Raw genomic sequence first — 24,325 nt, 5'->3', positions numbered from 1 at the left:
GATGGTGATTTCTGTGGCCTCTATGGTGTTGAGGTGCTCTTCAAGGTCTTTTGGAACTGCATCCAGGGTGCCAATTACCACTGGGATTATTTACTGTTGCTGAATCAAGCCAGTCTTCTCATATATGCTAACAGACATGCTTTAGATTAGATCTTCAGTATTTATACAGATTGGTGCATAAAATATTATTTATTTGTTATTTGTCTGTGTAAACTGTCCTGAGCCATTTTTGGAAGGGCAGTATAGAAATAGAATAAATGAATAATAATAATAATAATTATTATTATTATTATTTTCCTGTTGTTCATAGTTATATTTGAGTTTGTTTATTTAAACTCAATACTGCTTCCCAATGAAAAGGAATAAATGTGTATGTATTTAAATACTTTAGATAAACTTTCAGACCTTTATTGGAGTGCCGCATTGTGGAGCAGGCACTGTCATAGAAAATGTGTTTCTCACAAGTGCAATGGCAACCTAGTGCATATAGCACAGCAAGATATCCCTACCACTCTTTTCATCTGATTCAGTATTTACCAAGCAGCAATGTAAGAGAGTGTAATCAGGTCTACTTCCTGTCGCCCTGAAGTGCACTCGTATGGCTAAGTGGCTTTAAGAGAACTTGGAGAAGAATAGTGGAAGAATCAATACCTTGTTTTGCTCAAACAAGTGTAGAGGAACTTTTAATCCATTAAGGGTAACAAGAACAGCAGTTACATCTGGCTTAAAACGGGAGTCTTCCACATGTTCAAAAAGCTGAGGTAGTGTGTTAGATCTGGGAAAATAAATCCAACTGTGAAAAGTTGCCTCTAGAATCTATTAAAAGGGCTTCATTTTTCAGTTACTGTTGCAAGACATTTTGGGGCCCTGATTATATTAAAGGAGCAGTTTTACTATACTTTTAATATAATCAGGCAATTAAAATGGCAAAAGGTCAATAGAGGAGAACAGTGCGATCTTCAGGGACATATTTTCTCTTTGAAATTTCTTGATATGGAACTCCAGGCCTGTTGAATTATATTTTTACATCATTACAACCTGACCTTATGATCTTTAGAAGACATCAGTTTCTACTTCAATGGACAAGGGAATGTTGTACATCCTATATAGCCCAAAGTAGAAATCCTTTGTAGGTAGAAACCAAATACAGCTACCGTAGTAAGTCCCTTAATATGCAGATTATGATAACATTCAAAAATGTATAACTACTTACTATGAAGCTTTTGATGATGACATTAATAATAAAGCATTATTAGTGGCCAACTACTTAACTAATGATGTGCAGTGCAACAGATGGATATTGCAGATGGGAACGACTAAACACTGGTGCTCGGGGGGGGGGATATTTTGATGATCTTCCCTTGCCCTGGAACCTCTCTGTGTCACCCAAAAATATGTCCCTGAAGATCACACTGCCCTCAGAGCTATATTTTCAGGTGACACCGAAAACTTCCGGGGGAAGGGGAGGTCATTTGCCTTTTCCACAGGCACTGGTGAGGCACCGGTGCACCAATGTTGGCCATTGGGCATGACACTTCACAGAGTAACAAGAAGATGACAGGTCCCTTCCCAAGAAACAATCAGAATAAATTTCTGCACTGGGGACGTTACAGAGGAAGGGGAGGATAAGTAGGGAAAGAATATGTGTTCTGTTCAGTTGCACTTACTTAGGCTTCAGTAGTTCCAGTGGGGAATGAGGATTTAGGTAGTCTGCCCAAGGCTTCCTGGGAAAGGTACATTTTGCAGAGGGGTTTGATAGAAAAGAACAGTGGTATCACAGAGGTGTTCAGGAAACCAATTCCAAACATTAAGAGGCTGCAAGGGAAAAAGGATGGAGCTATTTAAGAAAGTAGGAGACCTACTTCTGACGGATAGTGGAGCAAGATGCATGAAGGTCACAGCCACTGTCCACTGAGTGGTGCCATTCTTGTGTTTTCTGCTGCTTCACTCTAAAGAAACTGTAGGCCTGTTCACAAAATAATCAAAATCAGGTTAGGAGGCATTGTATGCTGTTTTTCAAGATTGTGTGGACCCATGAAAATCTCCAGCCCAGGTTGCTCAAAGCACGATAGCTTAGCTTTTGTACCCTTGTCTTAACCAAGTTAGGAGAGATGAGCTTCAGTCTTTTTTTGTCATGTGGATCCACTTATCTTTTATAACAGCCACTGGGATCCAGCAGGCCTGGAAACAATAAAGAGCTGTGTCTACAGGGCTGCCATCATGGATGTGCCACTCTGCAAAAGACACTCTATGAACATGTAGTTGCAGCTGCTTCAGCAGGGTTAGGTCCAACTCCTACTCTTTTGTTACCAGAGGGGAGCTACTGATGTTATGAAGCTTTCCAATCTACATGCTGGAAAGGCCTCCTAGTCTTTTGGAGGACTTGGCATGTTTGCAGCTCCTGATTTCAGCAATGAACTGAAATATTTGTACCTTTCTGGTTCTGATCATCTGCTGCTACTGGGGTGGGAGCTCTCTAACCCTCCACCCCCAAATGGCTGTGTGAAAGGCCTTCTTGTCAGGCTTCTGTTTTTCCTTCTAACTCCAGTCTCTCATCTCTGAGGCAAGAGAGGAATTATTCTGAAAACAAATAAGGCCTTCTCACTAGACTTGGAAAAGAAGATTCTCCTTCATTATTTAGAATAGGAGATAATATTTCAGAGAATTATTCTACCCATTCTGTTAAATGCATTCAGGAATATTCTTTTACAAGCCTACTTCTCACAAAGCAAGGGCAAACTGCATTAGTGGCTCACACTGGTATCTGAATAGGATGTTTTGACTACAACAGTTCTATTTGCTCAGAGCAGCAAGAGCTTCATTGGCAGGTAGGACTCCAAGGTAAAGTGCAGAGTCTATCCTCATTAACCAAGCTCAGCATTTTGCTACTGATAAGTAGAATAGCTCTCTGTATGTGAGTATGCATACCATATTTCGTGCATATGGGATGGCTTCAATTACCAACCTAGGGAACTGTTTTTTTAGATTCTAAAAAGCTTTGCATATTCACAGTCACATATGGAAGAAGAAGAAGAAACTATTGGAAGGGACTATTTTGTATCCATATTGGTTCATGTGTTTCTGCTGTTCAGGAAAACCAAATGTGTGGTAGGAGGCACCATCTAATTTTTATCAAGTGTGACAGATTGCCTTAGGCTAGCCACAAGTTGCACTGAAGATGACACAGTGGATTTCAGCTTGCTCCAGAGAGGAAATATTTAATGCAGCTGGAAAAGAGCATATGGAAGACGTTTGGAGTAAAGAGCTTTAGATTTCCTTTTGAAATCAATGGGGGAAGTTTTGTAGAGCCAAATATGTAGTATTGGCATCACTTCATCCAGATGGCTGGGCCAAGTGTGAGGGACTCAGCAAAGTGTAATGCTTAGCTGCTCCAGGTAAATATCTCTTTAGTCTCTTCACCAAAGAGGGGGAGAGAGAGAGCTATAAAACAAATAGCTTTGTCAATTAAAATTAACTTTAGACAATAGTTATGGGAAGAATAAGGCATTACATTTTGGACTAAGAATACACATAGGATGGTGTGAATATATTTATAATGCAAGAAGCTATTTTAGTAGTTTATATGGGGCTCTTCACACAGACATCCACACATAATTGCAGACAATGCTAAGACTTCTTTTCTACACAGTATCTATTGTTAGGAGGCTTTGGCAGCAGCAGGAAGAAGGGGGCATGCAGTAGCCAATCATGGAATGACTTTCCCATCCAGGCAGCTCACAGGCCAGACATTCAGCAACAGGACTAGATCATTGACAAATGTCATCACACCATTCTCTGGGCCATTAAAGGTTATATGAATGTTCATTATAATAGCTTAGAATATAGGAGTGTGAAAATAACTTTTTAGGTCTCTTAAAAGCAAACTCCTATTCTTTTCCTAATAGGAAATGTGTTCCCAAGGTTGTGGAAGGAGCTGAAGAACTGTGTCTGTTATTTATTAGTAAATGTAGCCACTTTTACTTCCTGTATCATGTTCTTTTTTCTGTAGCTGAGAGCCAAACAAAGCAGCTGGGATAATACAATTTAAAACTATTAGCCTTTGATAGTGTGCCCAACAGTGCATGATCTCCTTAACATGGTCTCCTGAACTTTTCCCTTCACTCCCACACTGTCCTTTGAATAGTTTTAAGGAAAAGTGAATCTGGCCTTGACTTTTGGAAGTTGCCAGCAGAAGAACTCAAAGGCCTCTCCTCTGACACTAGCAACTCATATCTGTGGTCTCCTGTTCCACAGGGGTTTATCCCAAACAGTATGGGCTGGCTGCTCCTTTTGGCCATTGCTAACTAAGATTAGATTGAAGAAAAGGATTCCAGAATTGAGACCTTTATTTCATTTATTCAAATATGAACTCATTTTCTTCCTCTGTTTCTTTTTTCTCTCCACCCTGACAGGTAAATGGAAAAGATTTATCTAAAGCAACTCATGACCAGGCAGTAGAAGCATTCAAAACTGCTAAGGATCCCATTGTAGTGCAGGTCCTGCGGAGAGCACCACGCACCAAGATCTTCAGTCCATCTCATGAATGTCTCCTGGTAGATATGGGCACTCAGACGGATATCACCTTTGAACACATCATGGCTCTTACCAAGATGGGCTCACCAACCCCACCAGTTACTGTACTGGATCCATATCTCTTACCTGAGGAGTAAGTACCAATTTTATTAAAGCTTTAGAAATGTATTTTTATACCAGTTTATATTATATTTTTAATCAGGAGTGGAACCAGCCGAGTGGTGGCCCAGCGTCCAGCCCCGCTCGACGGCCTCCTCCAATTGCCTGTGCATGTGATGTTACGTGCACGGGGGTGTGGCTTGGGCTCCAGAGGAGCCCGGAATGAACTCCCCCCTTCCCGCCCAGGCTGCTGAGAGCCTGGGCGAACTCTTCACCAGTTATTTCAGGCAGCCAATGCTGCCTGAAATGATTAGCGGAGAGCTCGTTCAGGCTCTCGGCAGCCCAGGCCACACACCCTTTGCATGTGACATCACATGCAAAGGGAGCATGGCCTGGGCTGCCGAGAGCCCGAAAGAGCTCTCCGCTCATCATTTCAGGCAGTGTCGGCTGCCTGATAGGACATTTTCCCCTGTATTCTCCCTCCAGAGAGGGAGAGGAAGGGAAAAACGTTCTATCAGGCAGTCGGTGCTACCTGAAATAACTGGCGAAGAGTTCGCCCGGGCTCTCAGCAGCCTGGGCATGGGAGGGGGGAGTTCAAGCTGGGCCATAGGTGTGCCCAACCTATTAAGTGATGACTTGCATATGTGAGTAGTCATCATAGATCAACAGTATCACCTTACATCACCTCAGATTCATTGCTTTTCACAGGTAGTTCACCCCTTCAGCTGTTATTCAGTGCTGAGTACCAACAACCTTTGTTGTTTCCATTCTCAGGAGCAAAAATATTGAAAGAAACTGTGTAAGACAATTCACAAATAACTCTAATCCACAAAATGGGGCAAGAAGTACAACCACCTCATGTGCTGAGAAGTAACAAGCATTTTGCAGATGAGCAATAGACTGACTAGCAGTGACCAACGAAAAATAAAATAGTAATAGTATTAAGCTACCTGCTCACATCCAAAGTTGTATGCATAATTAAGTCAGCACTTGATACCTCTGAGTAAGAAATAATGCACAATAATGTTCAGAACAGAATAAATGGGCAAAAACAGTTTGTTGTAGGAGAAGGAGGAGGAGAAGAAGAAGGGTTTAGAATGTCTTAAACTTAGATTTAGAAAAATGGCAAGTCTGTTTTTGGGAATAAATGTGTAAAACATGTAATATAACTTCTCAGTGAGCAGAAATATAAAAGAGAAGGCTACATCTGTCTCAGTTAACACATATGGGCTGTTTTCCCAATTCGAATTAGGGTAGGAGATACATCCTACTCAAGTTCGGGAGCTGTGCACACTCCCATTTTCTGATCATCTGTGAGTAAAAGCAAGGAAGAAGAGGAAATGACCATATGCTAAGAAGCAGCTGGGTCAGAGGACTTTGTCCTACCTTGTTAAAGAGCTGGATACAGCTATTAGGCAGGACAAACCCCTCCCAGCCAGCTTCTGCTTAGCAGATAATCACTTCCTCCCCCTCCTATCTTGCTTTTTACACACAGACCATTGGAAAGTGGGGAGTGTGTGCAGCTCCCAAACTTGGGTAGGACATGTCTCCTACCCTAATTAGAATTGTGTGAACCAGTCTGTAGTGGGCTTATATAAATGCTTCAGACGAAAGTATCTTTTGACCAATACTCTCATGAATAACAATTTTGATTCCTGAGGGTTGCTTTCATGAAAACCTTCAAGGAATCGCTACAGAGCACCTGAAGCATTCACACAAAAAGCAGTCTGTTCCTCCAATGAGGGGATGAGCTGGAACTGTGTCTGTGGTGGATGTTGAATGCCTAGGTCTTTAATTATGGGGGAAAGGACATTCATTATGGTCTGGTGTGAAAGCCTGATCTGTGCTAAGCTGGGTTTTGATTTGTCTCACATGCTGTATTGCAACTTGTTTTTGAAGCTCAAGAGAGTTTTAAAAGGTGTCTTGCAGTGCAGTGTAGGGATCCTGTTGCTCCCTCAGCCCAAAAGAGAAAAGCCCCACTCTACACACATGTCCATGCATAAATGGCATATGAACAGATTAGGCTGCTTTGTACTGAGTTGACCTACTTGACTGTCTACTGCAGATGCTTCCAGCATTCTCTTTATCTGAATCGTTCACCAGATTTTGGAGTTCTGGTTTCTAAAGTTAAACTTCAGTTAGTTCAAAATGCGGCAGCAAGGCTGGTCTCCGGGGCAACCCGGAGAGACCATATTATGCCTGTTTTGAAACAGCTGCACTGGCTGCCAATATGCTTCCAAGCAAAATACAAAGTGCTGGTTATTACCTTTAAAGCCCTGAACAGCTTAGGTCCAGGTTACCTTAGAGAGCGCCTTCTTCGGTCTGATCCCCACCACACGCTAAGATCATCTGAGGAGGTCCGGCTCCAGTTACCACCAGCTCGTCTGGTGGTGACTCAGAGGTGGGCTTTCTCTGTAGCCACTCCTGGGCTGTGGAATGCGCTCCCTGCAGACATCCATAATTTGAATTCTTTATTGGAATTTAGGAGAGCCCTAAAGACCTACCTGTTTGGCCTGGCCTTCCAGTGCTCTTAAATTGTTTTAAAGGGTCTTTGATGTTTGTGAACCGCCCTGAGCTATTTTGTAAGGGCGGTCTAAAAATCGAACAAACAAATAAATAAATAAATAGGAATTGATTCATTACAAATATAAATTGTTTCATTTTTTTTCCCTGTCTTGGCACAGAGCACTGTAACAATTGGCTGCAATTTTCTGCCTCTTCATTAAGTCATATCCCCCCACTACCAATATACATGTGAACACCAAACGCTATTTTTAAACATTCTTGATGAGATTGTATATATGATTGCATCAAGATTCAAGACTACATCGTGCCTCACCAATGTGCAGGAAGGCCTAGGCAGAATCATGATGCAATCAAACTTATAATCATGTAAAAATCGCTTTTTTGCACATCAGTGTAGATGTACTAATTGGCAGAGGGCAAAACAGATATAAATGAACTGAAAGCTGTGGCATGCTCCAATCTAGAATTAATTTTAGAAATTCTCCTGATGAAAGCCAGGAGGGGTAAAACTCAGAGTAGAATGAATCAGAACAATAATAATTTTTAAAGGAAGCAGGAGCAATCTGTTGATCCCAAGTCTACTCACACTGGCAGCGGTGGCTTTCCAAGAGTTTTCCCCAGTCCTGATACCTTAGATCTATTAACTGGGCTGAATCTGGGTTGAATCATTTTGTATACTACAAGCTGTTCACATAGAAAAATAAATAATACATAAATAAGATGGTCTTGAGCTTGTGCTCTTCCACATAGCTTGGGATGAGACCATAACTCTGTTGTAGAGCATCTGCTTTACATGGAGAAGGTGGCAGCTGCCCTGGCATCTCCCGGTAGGGCTGGGAAAGAAAGACTCTTGCCCAAAACCTTGGACACATGCTGCCAGTCAGTGTAGACAATACTGAGCTAGATGGACCAATGGTCTGACTCGGTATAAGGCAGCTTCCTATGTTCCTAAGCTATGGGCTGTCCCTTAGATTCTGGTTTATGGTTAGGCGTGTAGCAGCTGATACTGCTCATGGTTGCCAGTGAGCCTTTCTTTTTAATAGTGATCATCAATTGCACATAACGACTACTTTCTGTTCCAGTGTATTACTTATTTTATTATAACTTTGTGATGACCTTACTCAGTTGCCCCAGGGTCTGATATTTCTTTAAAACACGTCCAGAAACGTAAAATATGTCCAGAGACTTACGTCCAGAGACGTAAGCTTGAGCGGGGTATAAATTCAATCAATCAATCAATCAAATGATGTCAAGGGATATTTAGAATCAATTTTGAATTACTGCTAGTGGTAGTCCAATACTTTTGTACTTGACAATGGGATGAAACAAAACAAAACACTGTTTTACATACACCCAGGCCCACCCATACTGCAAGTACAGGAAACAGCTCTCCATAGAATCTATTATCATCCCCCAAGGACACTTGATATTTTATTCCTCAGCAAGTAAAAGAAGATAGGCATTTGCCAAAATCCATGAAGTACCATTTGTCATGGATCTCTTCCAGTGTCATTGGTGGAAACTGGCATTGATGTTGCTGATAGAGGGCACCCTTGTGGTGAAAAGCATTATTGATATCTGTGCATGTGTTGGCGATAAAATGCAGGGAGTTCAAGCAGGAAATGGAAGAAGGTTCTTACTTAAATGGGGATTTAACTACATGCAGAAGATTGTGACCTGCTGTCATAGTGCCTACCAGAGCCAGATGAGGAGGGAGGAGTACACTGGGGCGAATCCTTGATTGTAAGGGATTCACAGTAGGCTGCCACCATCCCCTTTATTTTGATGTGGGAAAACTCACTCTCCATATAAGATTTCTGGGTCAGGTAAAGTGGCAAAACCCTTCCCTAGAAGGGCTGAACAGCCATAGGACTCCAAATGTATGTGGCTAAGGCATACCTAAAATGAAGTGTAGCACACTTCACCAACAAGGGTTTATTATTAGATTAAAAGAAAAACAAAAGTATGCAATAAGAACAACTGTCTCTTCATAAAGCAGATTTTAAGAGAGCGAAATTTTAATTAACCAGCAACTCAGATTCAGATAAAAGAAAATAACTTCCCTCATGCATCAAACTGGACAGATCCCTGTCTTATTACTCACAGGCAGGGATCATCCTGCTATCTCCAGCCTCCAGGCTATGGCCTTACCATTTCCCCAGCAGCTTCTCAGCCAGCTGCTTCCTCAGGGCACTCTTGGTCCTTCAGTTTCAATTGTCCCAGGCTTTCCCTCTTATTAGGAAAGGGCCACCCTCCCAGCAGTTGCTCTATGGGAGCCCAGTCCTCCCTCAGATCCTTTCCATCAGTACACCCCCTATCCCACTGGAGAGCTCTTTTACAGCACTGGGAGTTGATTATGCAAAAATTCCTCAGGGCTTGTATCATGAGGACATACAGAAACTGAGTGAGAAATTATTTATGTGCACATAAATATCAGGCACATCAGTCTAAGCAGTGCCTCTGCTAACTGAGCAAAGAGACACCGTTTAACGTGGTGATTCTCTTATATTTAGGAGGGGGAGGGCAACCCCAGCACAGCATCCCTCCAGTGGCTGTTGCTGGTATGTGCCTTGTGTTTCTTTTTCGATTGTGAGCCCTTTGGAGACAGGGGACCATCTTATTTATTCTGTGTAAACTTGCCTTCAGAACTTTGGTTGAAGAGCAGCAATATATAAATATTCATAGTAGTAGTAGTGTTCCTTCTGTCTGGTAAAACAGAGGTTCTTCTGTAACCAGAGAGCATTGGCTATCATGGACACCCTTCACGCACGGAGCCACTTTCCTGTTGTATGATTCCACATTCCAGGAGAGCATTATTAAGAAGTAGCCACAAAGATGAGATAGTTGCATGGGACTTCCAACACAAGCAAGCTGTGTGAGACCAAAAAAACATGGAAGCATGAACCTCTTGCATATCTGTGCATTCATGTGTGTACAGAGTGCCAGAATATCCAAGTTATGGAGATCTTGAGAGGACTTTCCTGCTTATCTCCCTCCATTGGGAAATGGAATACACTATTTATTATTCCTGTATTCTGCTTCCTGTTGTTCAGCCAGTTACCAATTCATAACAGGACCTCACCTCTTTCCCCATGACTACTACTTAAAAGCTTTTGGTGAGGGGATTTATCAAATGCTTTTTGGAAGCCTAAGCATATAAGGGCTACTGGATTATCTCTGTAAAATATGTGTGTAATTAGTCCATTCCTCTGGGCAAAGTCATGGATATAGCGGCCTGCCCCAAGCCAAGTGGAAACTGTGGAGATGTTTTAGGAACCTAGGAAGCTGCCATATACTGAGTCAGACCATTGGTCCATCTAGTTCAGTATTGTCTGCACTGACTGGCAGCATGTCTCCAAGGTTGCAGGCAGGGATCTCTCTCAGCCCTGTCTTGGATATGCCAGGGAGGGAACTTGGAACCTAGATGCGCTTCCCAGAGCGTCTCCATCCCTTAAGGGGAATATCTTACAGTTCTCACACATGTAGTCTCCCATTCATATGCAAGCAGGGCAGACCTTGCTTAGCTAAGGGGACAAGTCATGCTTGCTACCACATGACCAGCTCTTTTCCTGTTTTCAGAGATTAGACTTGGATTTAGGCAATGCTAACCTGTTGCTCTAAATGTTCGATTTGAATTGAGAAATAACATGAGTGCATTTGCATAATAACTTACTCCCCTCCCCCATCAAATCACCATGAGGTAAAAGAAATCCCTGTATAACTCCTTCATACTGTACTCTCTCTTGCAAATGTATCCCCATGTGGTCAAACAGCAATATAACCATCAAGGCACTATTCATTTTCAGTGGACTTTAGAAAGGTATTTACAAGAAGAAGTGGCCCTAGAAGAAGGATCAGGATTTCTCGGCATATGGTGATGTTTTGCTGAACTGGGGTGGGGGGGAGCATAAACAACCCCTCAGTAACATTTATTTATATGTTTGTTATAATTCTATACTGCCTAGTCAACAGTCTGTAGGCAGTTTACAACTTTAAACATTAAAATCAGCAATTAAAACAATAAAATTAAACACAATTAGAACAGTTAAATACAAGTTCCAAATGCCTGGTTGAACAAATGCATTTTGAGACCCTCTTAAAAACCATCAACGAGGTCATCCCTCACATTTCAGCAGGGAATGTGTTCCAAAGCTCAGGGCTGGCTACAAAGAAGGCCCGCCCACAAGTCACTGCCAGATGAATCGGTGGCAAATGCAAGCAGACCTGTCCAGATGACTGTAATAAATGGCGGTGATTAAACAGAAGGAGGCTATTCCAATTATTCCTTAAATAGGATTAAACAGAAAGAGATACGTTTAAAAAGTACTCCAGGCCTGGGCTATAGGTAATTACCAGTACTTTTTATTTTGCCTGGAAACATATCAACAGCCATTGCAATGTTTTAAAAACATGTGTTATGTGGTCTCTGCAGATTGTCCCAGAGACTATCCTGACAACAAATTTTGCATTAATAAACTTTCTGGATTACATACAAAGGCAGACCTATATACAGTACATTGCAGAAGTCAAGCCTGGAGATTACCAGTAAGTGTAGTACTGTTTTAAGGTCATTCACTTCCAGGAATAAACACATTTGGCATATCAGCCCAAACCGATAAAAAGCAGCCTTGGTCGTTGGACCCAGAAGTACTCCCAAGCTGCATACCTGTGACCCCCTAAAACAGGAAGGTCTCCTGAGGTATGACCCCACACACATACCTACAGTGAGCACCTACATCTTATTTAGATTCAGCTTCCATTTATTGTCTCTCATCCAGCCCATTACGGTCTGTAGGCAGGCATTTAGGAAGGTCAGGCCATTTCCTGATGAAGTTGCCATGAAAAAAAAAAAAAAGATTTGGGTGTCCTCTGCATACTAATAACGCTCTGCACCCAATCTCTTGATGATCTCACTGAACAGTTTCATTTGGTGTTAAAAAGCATTAGAGGCTGGACCTAGCCCTCAGGGTTAGATAATAATACAAGTACAATAGCTCCTGTCAGTACAATAGCTCTCGTCATCAGCATAGTTAGCACCTGGTTCATGGCATTCTGACACACACACACACACACACCCCGTCCATTGATTGGCTGAGCACCCAGGACCTATTGGCTGCCTCCACTCCCATGCCCCCACCCAACCTTCTTTGGAAGAAGCAGGAGACGGGGCACTCTCTGAGCTGGAACTTTTCAGGCATTCCTCCTCTGCTTCCCCTCCCTCCCCATGTGATTGTAATGGAAAGAGGTGCTTCTGTCTCTATCCTTTTCTATGGCAACCCAGGTGCAGGGAGGCTTGGTGGAGAGGTTGGGGCATACCCAGTGTCAACTCAGCTGTCAAACTCAGTGAAGAGGGTGACAGGTGGCCCCCCTGTCCAGTGCTGGGCTTGGAGGGCCAGTGGGCAACCATGAACAGCACAGCAGCAACCCAGCTGTTTGGAACAGTGAAGGGGGTGGCAGGAAGTGCCCCCTTATGCCCAGCAACAACCAGTTGCCAGGTATGGTGAGGGGTGGCGGACAGGCCTCTTGTCCAGTGGCAACCCAGCTGCTGGGCATGGTTGGCAGGCAGGGGATCAACCTCATGGTACCCAGAGGCAATCAACCTTTTGAGGAGGGGGGAGGGGTGGGTCTCATGACCAGCAGCATCCAAGCTGCTGGACTCAGTGGACAAGGTGATAGGGATGGTTCAGGGGCAGGAGGTGGGTAAAAGTAAAGTGTGTTGTCAAGTGGATTTTGACTCCTAGCGCCCACAGAGCCCTGTGGTTTTCTTTGGTAGAATACACAAGGGGCTTACCATTGCCTCCACCCATGCAGTATGACATTATGCCTTTCAGCGAGGCTATTCACATGATGGGAAGAAATCAGGCTAGCCACAGCTAGCCTGATTTCCTCCCATCCTGAGAACAAACGGGCTCGGCTGCGAGCCCAGTGTTTCTTAAGTGGGTCACCCACTTAAATAGCCTGGCAGTTAAACCGGGTTTGCGGAGCGAGTGCTCTGCAAACCCATTTTTTCTGCTCGTGAGTTGCCACAGCGCAGCTCCACGCTGCGGCTACTCACGAGGAGACCCCCGACCAAGAGGCTGAAAAGTGCAGGGCATGCTGGAGCTTCCGGGGTGACCAGCAATTGTGTGGGCGGCCGCTGCAGCCACCCAGGACAGACTGTCTGCTCGTGTGCGGGGAGAGCGGGCTAAGCCAGCTATCCCCACTCACCATCCCCAGGTGGCTCCCACTAATCATGGGAACCACCTCAGCATCTTCCTATATCGCTGCTGCCCAATATAGTACCAGCAGAGATTCAAACCAGCAACCCTCTGCTTGTTAGTCAAGCATTTCCCTGCTGCACCACTTAAGGTAGGCTTAGGTAGCCTCCCCACAAACTATGGTCACCCTCCCCCCCAAAAAGCTCTATTTTAAAAAATGTAGCAACCTAACCTACCTCACAGAGTTGTTGTAGGGATAAAGCATTCCCACATTGCTCTGGGCTCCTTGGAAGAGGAGTGGGATATAAATGTAAAAATAAATAAACAATCCCACACCCGCCAGATTTCACACAGTGGTAAGGTCGCTGCAAGAAAGGGAGGGAAACTGATGGCTTCAAAAAATGGAAGAGAATGTGGGTTTGCTTGCACGAAAAGGGTTAATTATGGGAGTGGGGAGGGGAGGCTGTGTGGGCCCAAGCCAAGTCCTTTGGGCCCAGGCTCCAGATCGTTTAAGTACTTAGAAACACCTCTGGCTCCCTTTTTGAGGAGCAACAATTTCCAAATAACTGTCGCTGTAACCTGAGAGATAGGAGCAGTACTATAGCAAAGCAGTGAAAAGGGTTAATTTCAGCCCCTTCAAGCAATCCGGGATGCCATGGTGGATACCGTGTCTGTAAAGTCGCCGATGTGGGTGGAGGGGGAGCTGCAGTAGTGCTGCTTGAGCAGCCACTCATTCCGAACAGCACTGGGCCTGCTTCCAAGTCTGCAGCAGCCCTGGGGCAAAGCACTACAGAGACGGGAGGCTGTGCGTCCTGTGGAGCACTATAGATAGATGGAATAGATATAGTTTGCAATAAGGTGGGTAATGCATCAGTTTTGAGCTTTAAAATAGAGGCGGAGCCCGTGTCTAGTTCACCACACTATCGCAGGCACCATCAGGTGGGCAGTGCTTGCCCCCAAACGTACATTGCTGTTTTAATTTAAAACATATTAGAAGTGGAGGGAGTAGTTGTTCTGGTATAATAAGTTGCTCACCCCACCCCAGGCAATCCCACCACATGATTAAAGAGAGTGCCTTCTTCTTCATGAACCCCACCGCCTATTAAGATCATTGCAGGAGGTCTGGTTGCAGTTGCCACCGGCTTGCTTGGAGGTGACCCCAAACCAGGTCTTCTCCAGAGTTGCCCCAAGGCTCTGGAACACACTCCCAAATAAAGTTAGAATGTCCCCATCTCTGGTTGTTTTTAAATTACTTTTGAAGTCACACCTGTTTCATCAGGCTGTTCTAGGGTTTAAACATTTATTTATGGGAAATTTAATCTGTTTTATATGATTTTCAGGTTTTAGTTGCTGTTTAAGTTGTAAACCACCCTAAAATACATTTCATAATACAAAGATTAAATTAGTGTTAATAGCGTGATTATACACCCGTTAACATATGGATTGTGCCAAGCTCTGCCATCTCTTCTTTCGCATCCCTCTCTTTTTCTCTCTCTTTTAGCACCACCACCCTTCACTCAGTCATTATGTTCTCCCATTCCTTACCTCCCCTGTGGATTTGCCTTTCCAGATTATGAACACTGCTACTACCCACTGGCTGTTTTTTCAAGACTACTGAGTGGAACAAACCAGCCCTGCCTGTACTGGCTGTTGCATTAAGGAAGCAAGACAGTTTTTATATTTGTTTGCTTTTTGTTTAATGAGCTTACATCCTCAGCACCATTGATCACCTGCAATGCATCGGCTGGGATGTATATGTGACATATTAGTGATGATCTGCCATGAAGCTGAGGGAGGATTAATATGTTAATTAGAATAGGGAGCGATAACCTTAACTGTGCTTTATTTTCCCAGGCATTCATCAGGGCACGAATACTATGACCCAAATGATTACATGGGAGGCATTCATCAAGAAATGGACAGAGAGGAGCTAGAATTAGAGGTATGAGTAATAACTAGAAGCAGCCATTTAACATACAAAACATTTTAATATATTTTCATGTGCCATGAACTTCGCACTTATTCACTCATACTACCAATGTGTAGTGGAAATATGCTTGCAAGTAAGCGTTGTTCTGCAATTTTGTATACAGCCACTTGTGCAGGAAATGAGTGCTTATTCGCTTTCATATGAAGTTAATTAAATGTCTTGTAATTAGAGGATTAGATGCCATGTCCTCAACAGGTACAGTATATAAATGAACACAGGTTTTCCCTGATCTGTTGTGGTAACAAAAAAAAAGATCAATTAGATGAGGTGAATGACTATTTTACATTCTTTTTACAATTACAAGCTTTCAAATTGGATGGCTGGTGTATGTTGTATATTTCCAAATGTATTAAGTTGTAGCCCCTGTGGATTGGTGGGTGCATTTGAAATGAGCATGCATTGCCTTCATTCATTCAAAGCGGAGGGGCTATTTCAGCCTGCATGGCTTCTTATTCTTCTCTCATAGTTTTGAGTAAAGGCATTATTTATTCAAATTCAGCATGAAGCATTAATGCTGAGCAGTTACATACAAATGGGCACAATTACATATTATTTGCTTAATTAAGCTTGAGTGGAGTTTTCTTGGCAACGAAGTGAAGTTTCTGGTGCATTTTTTTTTAGGCACTTAATGTGATGTTCAAAGGTCTCTCTTTACTTTTCCTGTGCCAGAACCTAGATATATACCTGAGATACCAAGAGCCCAACTGCTGTATAATAACCTCCTGCTGTTGCCACCACTGGCTGGGCTGTGGGACAGGTTGTATTGGCAGCTGTTTAAATGTGTGCCCTTCAGTCCCTTTAACTAGTAAATGTGACTCAAATCATTTCACAGCAATTGATGTTTGACACAAAAAGAGTACTTAAATTGTGTAAAACAATGCTCTGTAATAGGAGCAGCAAAACATTCAGGAAGTGTTTGTGGCTTAATAGTGTTTCTTTAAAACCCCTTAAGAATCTTTTCAACCCTGAGAGACGAAGATCAATGGAAAGGGTCAAAGTGTAACAAACACTCAGGCAGCGTCTTACTTTATTGTTTGCCTATTGACAAATTTGTCTTAATAGACCCACAAAGGTACTTGTTTCATTGACTGTAGTAGGAATGCTCAGAAGGAAGCAAAATATCAAATCAAACCACCTGGGCCACTCTTGCCATAAAACATGCTCTGAATTTCAGACTGTCATCTAGGCTTTTATAGCCCCCTAGCTCACAATTAATGACTTAACAGATACAGTCGACAAGTCAAGTCCCTCGTGTAAATACACGTAGTTCCTGTTAGATTCAGTGAAATGCACTAAAATTGCCTCCTAATCTCTACAGGAACTATAATGCTACTCTGCAAATACTCTGCTAATGTGTACTCAAAAGTAATATCAATACAGCTAAACTGCAGCTTTTACTTTTATGTTTTAATTGCAAGACCACCAGTGCTTCCTCAGACTCCTGCAGCAGCATGGGCAAATCAGAAAACACCAGCGAAAACATGGGCCAATCAGAAAACTCCCACCATGCTGCCTTCTTCCATCCAGTTCCCCAAACTGCCCCCATTGTACCCTATACTTGGCAGCAGGAAATGGAAGTAAGACACTATGCCAAGCCAACAGAGATTTACCAAGGGCTCCTAGATAGATAGATAGATAGATAGATAGATAGATAGATAGATAGATAGATAGATAGTAATGTCAGGAGCCCTTGGGAGTGGGGGGGGGGCACTACATTTTCCAGAGGCTAGGAATAGCCTCTGGAGCTGCTAACTGAGCTAAGAGGCACCTTTTTAAAGTTGTGATTCTCTTTATTTGGCAAGGGGAGAGCACCTGGCCCTATCCATCCCCAGCACAGCATCCCTCCAGTGGCTGTTGCTGGTGTCTGTCTTGTGTTTCTTTTTTAAGATTGTGAGCCCCTTGGGGAAAGGGAGCCATTTTATTCATTTATTGATTTTATTCATCTATGTAAACTGCTTTGGGAACTTTTGTTGAAAAGCAGTATATAAATATTTGTCATATTTATATTTGTACTTGTGCTCCCTGCAAGCAAGTGCCAGAGGGAGGAAATAAGTCCTTCCCTTCCTTTCTCTGCTTGTAGTTTGCCACCACCAGAGCACCAGCCAGGTAGCAGCTTGCATTAGGTTAGCATCCCCAGGTGTATGCATATAGATCTTTTAAAAATCATGTACACACATCTATGTACATACGTCTAGTTTACATGTTTACTGTAGGAAACATCAGTGTATGTACACCAAAAGCCTCTTTTACAAAATGAGGATAAGGATCCAAGATCCATAAAAGGGTACCTTACAGCCCTACTCACTCTGGAGAAAAATTTATCTTCAATATAAGGACTCTTTTGAATCTTTTTGAAAAGACTAGCTGTTTTTACAAAGTAGGAGATTGGCCCTTAGAGATTGTTTGCTACTCAGTTCAATAATCTGTTGAGCACAAATGTCCTTGGGGTTATACAGAGGCTAATTTACTATCTTTTATTCAGAAATCTCGCTGTTATGAGGTGCTTCAGGCATAATAAATATCATCACAACACACTACTTCATTTGAATCTTACTGTAAATAACATATGGATTTCAGCTAGCAGATTGTTTAGCTCTCTTTATCCTCCCATTAGTTTATATAGGACCAAAATAATTGTATGTAATTGTCTTATATCCATTTGAGCTTCAGAAAGAGAATTCTTGTATCTTGCACACTTTAGTCTTCAAAAACCCTAAATCTTGAAGAATAATTTCAGTGTATGATTAAGCATTTTCATAACATTTTAAAATTATAAGAAGTATCTTTAACCATTAGTAATTTCTAAGAAATTTTATTTAGGATGTAGGCTCCCATAGGGACTAGGGCAGTTCCTCTATAGCACTTTAAGTATACCTAATCAATGGTGCTTGAGCAACAGTGAGCCATTTGGTGACAACAAAGGGAGATATTTTACTGTTTAGGTCAGAGATAAAGATGCAGGTCAAGTAGAAAGGACTTCACAAGCTTCTTGCATTCCCAGGTAGGGTTTAATACTTGTATATGCCAGTTAGGCTTGGTTCTCACAAACTGTAGACGAGGTATAAACACTTCCATCCTTAGGGGGGAGTATATCGGGGCAAGCACCCAAGCCCTATGCCAATCCCCCTCCCTAGGAGGAAAGTGGTACCGGCAGGAACAAATGTCCGCAGCTGCATCTCCCTCTCTTTTCCTGCTCTGCCTCTACTCTACCACAGCTGTAACTGGAGCCAGTTACAGCCATGGTAAGGTGGAGAGAGAGAGTGCGCCAGGCAGAGCAGGAAGAGAGAGGGAGATGCAGCTGCAGCCATTTGCGTCCGCCAGCCTGCCCTCCCCCCCACCATCACCAGGGCACCACATCTCTGCACCGCCACTTCTCGCCTGGGTCCTAGATCCCCTTCCCATTGCCCTGCACCCACCCACCCCAAGGACGAGTGTAAACCTGTTTCTGAGCTGTACTGCTTCAGATCGCAGGTGGGATCTCTTATGATTGAATGCTTATTGCTACCAGGGAAAAAAAAAAGTCTAGACGTTGTGGTTCGGCTGGAACCCTTTTCCCCAACATAAAGCTTTCTTTGTATGAGGATTTTTCTTGTAGGGAAGGAAATTCAGCCTTGTGAGATCTCACTTGCTGTCTAAAGTGGTATGGGCAGGAAACAGGTCCCCCCTCCCCATCTGTTTGTGATAACTTTGGCTCAAACATAGGCAGTTCCGATATTAAGCCTTCAATGGCTTGGGTCCTGGGTACCTTTTAAGAGAGTGCCTTTTTTGTCATGAACCTTGGCTTCTGCCTGTTAAGATCATGTGGGAGGTCTGATTATGGTTGCCACCAGCATGTTTGGTGGCGACTTGGGACCAGGCCTTCCCTGTGGCTGCTCCAAAGCTTTGGCTTTGGAATATGCTCTTTGTCAAAATAAGAGCATCTCCATCTCTGATTGCTTTTAGGAAGACCCTCAGGACACATCTGTTTTCTCAGGCTTTTAACTGAAATTAATTTTAAACTGTTCAATTGTAATCCCATTCTTCTATCCGATGAAGTTGTTTTAACTCTTTATTCTGTGAAATTGTTTTGTTTTTACTCTGTTTTATATTTGCGTTTTAAATTGTGTACACCGCCTAAAGATAAACATATCAGGCAGTATATAAATATGATAGATAGATAGATAGATAGATAGATAGATAGATAATTCATTACAGCTAACTCATACACAAGAACATCACAATCCCGGACAATCCTGGTGCTTCATCTACCTTAACTTGCTTTTATTTTGTAGGGTTTTTATTTTGTGGAAGTTAAATAGGCTATTCCCAAAAAATGTACTCTACAAATTATAAAATATTATTTGCTTTGATGGTTTTAAATTTATGGAGTTGATGTCCATAAAGTCTTTTGAAGCTTTATGATTATATTAAAACTTTATTGAGGCACAGGCCACTAAGAAACAGCTGTTCTCCTTCTAAGTACACAACATTATCATATCTAGGGTAGCATCAAATCCCAGTTATTTCTCCTTTCAACCAAGGCTGGGGGAGAATTGTACCCAAGAGTAAGTCTACCTCTAATTACTCATAAAAATTCAGGTACTAAACACCTGCTCTGAGGCTTTTCTGGGGGGAATTTTTTTTTGCTATTTGCATGAGCACTGTTTCCTCAAATGTGTCTGTATTTTAATATTTCTCAAGTGATCTATCACCAGACAGTATATCCCAGGCAAAACACATGCTGATTTTGTAGCATGTTGAAAAGTTCAGGCTCTCTGTTGAAATGCATGGAATTAAAAGCAAAAATTTAATAATACATTTTAGCTTTTTTGGCACGCAATATATACATTTAAGAAATTGTTGTTGTTGTTGTTTCTTGTTTACACAGTCTAGGTGTTATTGACTGGTTTGTTTTATCCAGACATCGAGTCCTTCCCAAGGACCTGGGATGGCTGAATTTTATCATCAATACTGTTGGTTATTATAGATATCGTCGCAAAATATAGGCTGTTCCCAGTAAAGCTGCTTTTTGTAATTGGCTGATGGTGATTTCTGTGGCCCCTATGGTGCTGAGGTGCTCTTCAAGGTCTTTTGGAACTGCACCCAGGGCGCCAATTACCACTGGGATTATTTTGGTCTTTTTCTGCCACAGCCTTTCAGTTTCCATTTGTAGATCTTTGTATTTGGTGATTTTTTCTATTTCTTTTTCTTCTATTCTGCTATCCCCTGGTATTGCTATGTCGATTATTTTCACTTGTTTTTCTTTCTTCTCGACTACGGTGATATCTGGTGTATTGTGTGGCAGATGTTTGTCTGTTTGTAGTCGAAAGTCCCATAATATTTTTACATCTTCATTTTCTACCACTTTTTCAATTTGATGGTCCCACCAATTTTTGGCTACAGGTAGCTTGTATTTTTTGCAGATGTTCCAGTGTATCGTCCCTGCTACCTTGTCATGCCTTTGTTTGTAGTCAGTCTGTGCGATCTTTTTACAACAGCTTATTAGGTGGTCCACTGTTTCATCTGCTTCTTTACAAAGGCGGCACTTGCTGTTTGTTGTGGATTTTTTGACTTTGGCTCTTATTGCATTTGCTCTTAGTGCCTGTTCTTGCACGGCCAGTATTAGACCCTCTGTTTCCTTCTTCAAGTTGCCATTCTTAAGCCATTGCCAGGTCTTGGTGATGTCTGATTTTCCACTTATATTTTGCAGCTATTGACTGTGCAGGGGCTTATTTCTCCATTTTTCTGCTCGGTTCTTGACTTGTTATTTCTTGTAGGCCTGCTTTCTTTCATTGGTATTGAATTGTTTTGCGTTATTGACCATTTGAAGTGCATCTTCTTCACTGTCCTTTATATATTCTTCAAGGCCTCTTTTCTCCTCCTCTACTGTTTGATGGACTTGCATTATTATTATTATTATTATTACCACCAAGACCTGGCAATGGCTTAAGAATGGTTGCTTGAAGAAAGAAACAGAGGGTTTAATACTGGCTGTGCAAGAACAGGCACTAAGAACAAATGCAATAAGAGCCAAAGTCAAAAAACCCACAACAAACAGCAAGTGCCGCCTTTGTAAAGAAGCAGATGAAACAGTGGACCACCTAATCAGCTGTTGTAAAAAGATCGCACAGACTGACTACAAACAAAGGCATGACAAGGTAGCAGGGATGATACACTGGAACATCTGCAAAAAATACAAGCTACCTGTAGCCAAAAATTGGTGGGACCATCAAATTGAAAAAGTGGTAGAAAATGAAGATGTAAAAATATTATGGGACTTTCGACTACTAACAGACAAACATCTGCCACACAATATACCAGATATCACTGTAGTCGAGAAGAAAGAAAAACAAGTGAAAATAATCGACATAGCAATACCAGGGGATAGCAGAATAGAAGAAAAAGAAATAGAAAAAATCACCAAATACAAAGCTCTACAAATGGAAATTGAAATGCTGTGGCAGAAAAAGACCAAAATAATCCCAGTGGTAATTGGTGCCCTGGGTGCAGTTCCAAAAGACCTTGAAGAGCACCTCAACACCATAGGGGCCACAGAAATCACCATCAGCCAATTACAAAAAGCAGCTTTACTGGGAACAGCCTATATTCTGCGACGATATCTATAACAATTGACAATAAAATTCAGCCATCCCAGGTCCTTGGGAAGGACTCGATGTCTGGATAAAGCAAACCAGTCAATAACACCTGTCTGACTGTGTAAACAAGAAATAAAAATAGTAGTAATAATAATAATAGCTGAGAAACAAAGCAAGGATGCACCAGTGCTGCAATAAAACAATCAAACAGAACTTCCCAACTAACAGCACTGGTGAAGTGGCAAAGCAGCAATTCTCTATGCTTCCCACTTGACAAGCCGTCTGTGTGACCTGAAAATATGTCCCCCAAGGGCTATGCAACCCTCAGGGATATATTTTCAAGTGGCCCAGAAGACTTCCAATGCTGGGAAGGAAAGGGTTTCTAAAATTGCTGGTTCCCTGCTGCAGCAGTGCAGTTAGTTGGGAAGTTCTGTTAGGCTGCTCTCTCTGCAGCTTGCTTTGTATCTCAGCTAACAATAATCAGTAAAAAGGGTGAAACTTAACACAAATGTCCATGAGTGTATAACCTTAGGCATATTACAATAGAATTGTATGGATTTCTGATTTGTGCTGCTTTTTAATGGCCAGGGTTAGAGTGGTGCATGAAGGGGTGGGATTTGGATGTTAATTTCATTGGGTTTTATTAATTTTTTTATTCCTATGGGCCCAATCCACAGCAAATTGGAGAAGCTTCCACATTTATGAGAGACCCCAAAACCCTTTTTGTTGTTGCCGATTCAAGGAGGGAAAGAGCCATGAGCACAACTGTGTTTCTGGATTTCTTGGTCATACTCTATACATTCATTTTTGAAGCTTCAACTTAAATATATCACAATCTATTCTAAGCCTTCAGCAATAGAATCAGGAAGGATCAGCAATAAACAGGTCATATATTCCTCTTTGAAAAAATAATATGAGATGAATGGCTTAAGCAAAGGATTTGTACACAGCTAAGCAGTCAATTTTGAACTATTATATCTCTAGGAAATAATATGACATGTTCACATCCCTGTTCTAAAAAAAATGAAATAAAAATGAAGATTTTCTTCACCGTAAGTATAATGTGTGTCATTTATATAGAAGTAGTTGATTATGATATTTTATATACATTTCTTAATTTAAATATTTTTAGATCAGAGTTCTGTAGATTGCACTAAATACAAGGCTTTTCTGAAGAATGGATAGCAGCTTTCTTAAACCCCAATTAAAGTCAAAGTTTATTGACTTTGGTAAACTTCAAGACTTTAAAAAAAACACCAAAAAAATCCCAAGCCCGTAACTGTATTTGGCTGACATTATCTAATCTTCCTTATTGATCAGCCTCAATCCCCTTTCCAAAAATAATTGAAATCCTTAGAACTATGGAAAACTTCTGCCATTATACTGATGTGTAGAACCTTTCTGTGTCAAAAGGAAGCATGACGAGAGAGAGAGAGTGCAGCCATTCACAATAGCGCCTATTGATTGAAAATCATTTAAATACCATCTGAAATGTCGCTGACATTTACTGCTTGGTTTTTTAAAAAACAAATTACACATGTTGACAAGTAAATAACAAGAGATTGCTTCTCGTGGCAGCTGTCATCTAGACATGCCAATAAATTATTCATATTGGTGAGTTTTATTGTCTTCCCCCAATGAATGGCACTGCAGACTGAAATTGAGAGATGCTCAGAGGGCAGACTATTACATAATTAGGACTTTTAATGCACTAATACTGGGAACGGGAAAGCCAACAATCTCCCTTTCAATCTGAACACAGCATGTTGTTTTCCCTCACCTCATAAAGGTGGTGAGATTTATAATGGATTTCATGGCCATTATTACAGCCCTCACTTCTACTTCTCTTTAGCTGTCAGCTCTCTCAAATACATAAGAATACTTAAAGTACTAAGTAAAGCTGTATTAGGCAACAAGTGACAAGCCATCTAGTCTGTCTAGATGTCCATTTTAGGCTGGTTCATACTCTAAACCATGCCCCAAACAGTGGAAGTTAAATAATACAAATTGACAATATAATCAATGAGTTTGGGGGGAAAGAATTTACCATCATTAAACTGATAACAAGTTGACAATGTCACTTTTCAACAAACAATGAAACAATTTTAACAATGAAAATGTGAAAATACATGACATCGACACATGAAAGTATGTGTTCAGGAAATGCAAAGTTTCAAGTTAATATTTTTTAAACTACTAATCAGCAGGTCATGCAACTATGTCACATAGAAACAGGCTTTGCTCACATAGTCTTCTTTCACTCACTACTTCAAACTGCTTTTTCAGCGGTTATAAAACAAGTGTGTATTTTCACAATATGATTTTGGGAGGTGTGTCAGCCTAGTTTTCATGTTGCTTCTTCCAATGAGGGGCAAACACTGAGGTTTCAGCTTCCCAAGCACACA

General features: G+C 41.8%; 1 protein-coding gene and 1 long non-coding RNA gene across 6 annotated transcripts in view; one reads left to right on the top strand and one right to left on the bottom strand.

The window, feature by feature from the left end:
• The window catches only part of LOC128345117 (uncharacterized), a 61,504-nt gene that overhangs the window by 5,592 nt on the left and 31,587 nt on the right, over positions 1–24,325 (bottom strand). Inside the window, exons 3-5 of one of the 3 annotated variants that reach the window (XR_008316274.1) lie at positions 1,863–1,966; positions 1,668–1,724; positions 652–775 (exon numbers count right to left, since the gene is read on the bottom strand). This is a non-coding gene — a long non-coding RNA (uncharacterized LOC128345117). The remainder of the gene's footprint in view (positions 1–651; positions 776–1,667; positions 1,725–1,862; positions 1,967–24,325) is intronic. The other 2 variants (XR_008316275.1, XR_008316273.1) reach the window with 2 other exon arrangements.
• PDZRN3 (PDZ domain containing ring finger 3) overlaps positions 1–24,325 on the top strand; it is a 294,968-nt gene that overhangs the window by 258,966 nt on the left and 11,677 nt on the right. For all 3 annotated transcript variants that reach the window (XM_053296543.1, XM_053296544.1, XM_053296545.1), the window contains 2 exons: positions 4,413–4,666; positions 15,210–15,297. In XM_053296543.1, the coding sequence (XP_053152518.1) occupies positions 4,413–4,666; positions 15,210–15,297 (342 nt within the window). The remainder of the gene's footprint in view (positions 1–4,412; positions 4,667–15,209; positions 15,298–24,325) is intronic.

Source organism: Hemicordylus capensis, chromosome 2 (assembly GCF_027244095.1).
Source record: "Hemicordylus capensis ecotype Gifberg chromosome 2, rHemCap1.1.pri, whole genome shotgun sequence".
Classification (NCBI taxonomy): Eukaryota; Metazoa; Chordata; class Lepidosauria; order Squamata; family Cordylidae; genus Hemicordylus; species Hemicordylus capensis.
This window is presented reverse-complemented; position numbering and strand designations above follow the sequence as displayed.